Below are 3,975 nucleotides of genomic sequence, written 5' to 3'. Positions count from 1 at the left end.
ATTTTAATACCACCTTCTCCATTTATATAAAACAATATAAATATTTTCATTAAACTACGATTTTCATATATATCACTATTGATTGTTGTTAAATGCAAAATATCATTACATAAAACTCATAAAAATAAAAATAAAATAATAATTTATATAACACTTGCACTATTTAATTTACAAAATTTACATTATATTTTATTAAAATATTTATATTACATTTTTGAAGGGAACTAGTGTTAATAGTTAACTAATTTTGGGGTTGATGTTTGGGCAGGGACACTTGTCAATTGCTAGAGGAGATCTTTGTTGGGCCTGTAAGTGTTTTAGGAGTGTTGCTCAGAAATCGACACCAGCCCAACAATGGACTAGCGACTACTGGTCGACTCTGAGGCCTGAAAAAAAAAAAAAAAAAAAAAAAAAAAAAAAAAAAAAAAAAAAACCAACCCAAAGCCCAAAATACCAATGAAGGGACCCTAATCTAGTTTTAACAATGGAGTAATGAAGAAGACATGACAAACTTATATAACTACAAGTCAAGTTAAAGTGAATCTGGCCGATTGGTGGGAGATTTATAGTATCATTGTTTAAAATGATGTGAAAATTGTGGTTTATAAAAGTGTTAAAATACATGTTTGCAACATTTATAAAGCAAAAAATGTGTTTGGACCATGTTTGAATATGTGAAAAAATATAATTATATGTTTGATGTGTGTTTGTGTATGGGTGTGTGTGTTTTTAGAAGCTAACAAGCAGGCCTCTAGTTGGAATTGAAGAAGGAAGTTTTATGTGTTATTTAATCAAGTGGGCCTCATGTTTTTCAAAATATTTACAAAAGTATCGTTAATCAACGTTGTTTGAAATCCGAAAACTAGTAAGAAGAGTTTTCCAAATTCAATGTTTAAACACCCTAAAATGAGCAATGTAACTTAAAAACTCCTAAAAAAACACCCTTATCAAACGTGTTATTTTTTTTTAGAACCAAAGTTTTCGGGTGTTTAAACTGTTATTTGAAATCACATACCAAACAAACCTTTTTAGAGATATTTTCAAGTTTCAACCTATGATGTTCGCCACAGAACCACAACTTTACAATTGAGAATGACCATACCCTTATAATAAAATATTTTTAAAAAAATCTCAACCCCTACATCAGCACTATAAAATGAAGTATAAACAAGGATTCGCTCTTCCAAAACTAAACTAAGTGTGCGTTTGGCATGAATTATTTTTGCCAACTTATTTTACTATTCAGCTTATTTTTGCTATTATTCTTGGATCTCACTGCACTTTTTGGTACTATTTATCTATCCCACTGTATTATTTCAGTTAAATTTTACTTTTATCTACAATACTTTCAACAAAAAGTTTTCAATTTCAGCAAAATAAGCGAATCCCAAACAGACTTTAATAATAAAATTCTAAAATCCAACACTACCACTTCGTAATCGTCGTACTCTGTTTCTCCCATAGTGTCAGTGAGTTTTGCATCAAACTTCGAATATTCCAACCATTTCACAAAATCCACATATTTTCTTCTTCTTCTTCTCATAGTTGAAATGCTTGGTTTTGGGCATTAATTTTTGGCTTTGGCTGACTTCCAATACTTTTTTAATTAGAGGTGGTCTTTTATTTTAAATACATAATTGAAAGTGGTAGTGAGTTTTAATCTCCACCTTTTATTTAGTTAGTATGTGATATGACAATTTCTCATTAAAACAAAAGAAGATTCCAATTAAAAAAAGTACTAGAAGTAAGACAAACCGTTAATTTTTTTCAAGTATTGTCTGATCTAATCGTCTTAATACTATTGATTCAGATGACTTTGACGATGCTTTCTCTAGCTTAGGCCTCTCTAACTGCCTCACTTTCAGTTCCTAAAAACCTAAAGGTACTAAGTCTAATGCTAATTTTCCATTTCTCTTTTTTTATATTCCCCCTCCCCCCCCCCCCCAATTATCTAGAAAATACCCAAAATTTATTAGAAATTATATTAAAGTTTTAAAGGACCAAAATATCATGTTGTGGATTTGAGCAGGGAAGATTCAAGCTTGGAGGTGGTATCTTGAGCTTCAACAAGGAGAAAACCAATATCAATATCAATATATCAATATGATTATGAATATTCTGTAGGGAAAATTATTGAATACTCCGGTAGTATCATAAATACATACTCCTCATTTTCACATGAATTATGGGGTCCTACCATAAATTTAATTAATAAAACCCACAGTTATGTGAGAATAAAAAGTACACATTTATTGTATTCTAACGCTCCGTTTGTTTCAATGGAAAACCTGGTGTAAATATAGTTTTCCTTGTTTTCCAGTGTTTGGTAGCATAAAAAAAGATAAGTCAAAGGAAAACTATCTTTGGTCAACATAAAAAGTATGGCTTATTTTTGGAGATTGTTTTCCATTAAATTTTTTTGGAAAACAACTCTATCTCATAGCAAGCTAAATAAGGGAAGTTATGAGGTTGTTTTTCAACTCATTTAAAGTTGCTACCAAACATTAGAAAATGAGATAGTTTTATAGAAAATGCTTTTTAGAAAATAACTCATTTTCTAGAAAACATCATTGCTGAAACAAACTGAGCGTAAGAATACTCAATAATTACCCATTATGTGGGGCATGAGCATAAACTACTTGTTTAGCCCTTGAATCTCTTGGCAACTAATTCTAGTGGATAGGGTCAGTGGCCCATGGGCCCATATGATTTCCTTTCCAATTTGGGTCCTCCTTTATTGGGTCTTTGCATTCAGCTACCATGGTTCTATCTTGGGCTTCTTCAATCATATGTAACAAAATCTTGGACCTTGAACAATGTTGCGCAACAGACCTAGAAGTTTTGTCCGGCCCAGCCAGAAATACACGTGTCATATAAAAACTCCAACCCTACATAGGGTTTCACTTTCTTCATCATCTTCTTCTTCGTTCAGGGTTTTACTCTCTTTCCCAGCGCCGACCTCCAACACCAAAAATGGTACTCTCTCTCTCTCTCTCTCTCTCTCTCTCTCTCTCTCTCACCATTTTTGAAAGCTAAGTAACTTTTATGATATGGGTCTGAATGAATAATTATTATTACTGTGTTCTTAGCCTTCCCACAAGACCTTCATGATCAAGAAGAAGCTGGCTAAGAAGATGAGGCAGAATAGGCCCATCCCTCACTGGATCCGCATGAGGACTGACAACACCATCAGGTTCTCTCTATTTCCCACTTCTTCGTTTTTCTTCTCTTTTTTTTATTTATTTATTTATAGTTTTTGTGTCTCTGATTCTCTGTTTAACTCTTAACTGTTTCTATTGGTTGTGTTTGTTTTTTTTTGTTTCAGGTACAATGCAAAGCGCAGGCACTGGCGCCGTACCAAGCTTGGATTCTGAGGTGTTTTTTGTTGTTTTATTTGTCATTGCTTCTTTAGCATAGTGTTTGCGAAGATGATGATGTTATAGGACTTTTCGTGTTTTCCATTTCCTTAAGAATCCAATTTGTATGGAATTCATAAGAGTCACTTTCCCAGATTGTTTATTTACTGTTTTTGACTAGTGTTTTCTTGGATTGGATTGATAGTGGTGGTTGATGAAGAGAGCTTGATTATGGATTTCTATGAGTTTCTGATTCCAAGCTACTTATAAGGCCTGTTGTTTATGAGGTTTTGCTTTGTCTACATATGTGATTTCAGACTAGAGTGTGATTCCTTTTTATTCAGTTTTGAAAGGGTGTGCCTGTATTCATTGCTTGCTAATTCATATCAGGGTATGGTTGTTCTTAGCTTTTTGTTTAGGTATTGTTAGTCATTATGTTGTGAGATCATTTTGTTAGGCTGTTCTAGACGAACTTATTGTTAGTCAGTAGTTGTTCCTCTTGTTCTGTGACTGGCAAACAATTTGGCTTCGCCCATATGCCTAATTACAGTTAAACTGTATGTAGTTGCCACTTTTTGAGGGTTGAATCTTTGTCACCTCAAATCCATATTGGGTTGGG

The 3,975-nt window shown here is 33.0% G+C and overlaps 1 protein-coding gene across 1 annotated transcript; it reads left to right on the top strand.

Annotated features, from left to right (window-relative positions):
* The first annotated feature begins 2,868 nt into the window (after nucleotides 1–2,868).
* On the top strand, nucleotides 2,869–3,619 carry LOC142635961 (large ribosomal subunit protein eL39x). The gene is made up of 3 exons (XM_075810010.1): nucleotides 2,869–2,976; nucleotides 3,090–3,193; nucleotides 3,326–3,619. The coding sequence occupies exons 1-3, from the start codon at nucleotides 2,974–2,976 to the stop codon at nucleotides 3,372–3,374; spliced, it is 156 nt and encodes a 51-aa protein (XP_075666125.1). The 5' UTR covers nucleotides 2,869–2,973; the 3' UTR covers nucleotides 3,375–3,619.
* The last annotated feature ends 356 nt before the right edge of the window (nucleotides 3,620–3,975 follow it).

This window comes from Castanea sativa, chromosome 5, assembly GCF_040712315.1.
Source record: "Castanea sativa cultivar Marrone di Chiusa Pesio chromosome 5, ASM4071231v1".
NCBI lineage: Eukaryota > Viridiplantae > Streptophyta > Magnoliopsida > Fagales > Fagaceae > Castanea > Castanea sativa.
This window is presented reverse-complemented; position numbering and strand designations above follow the sequence as displayed.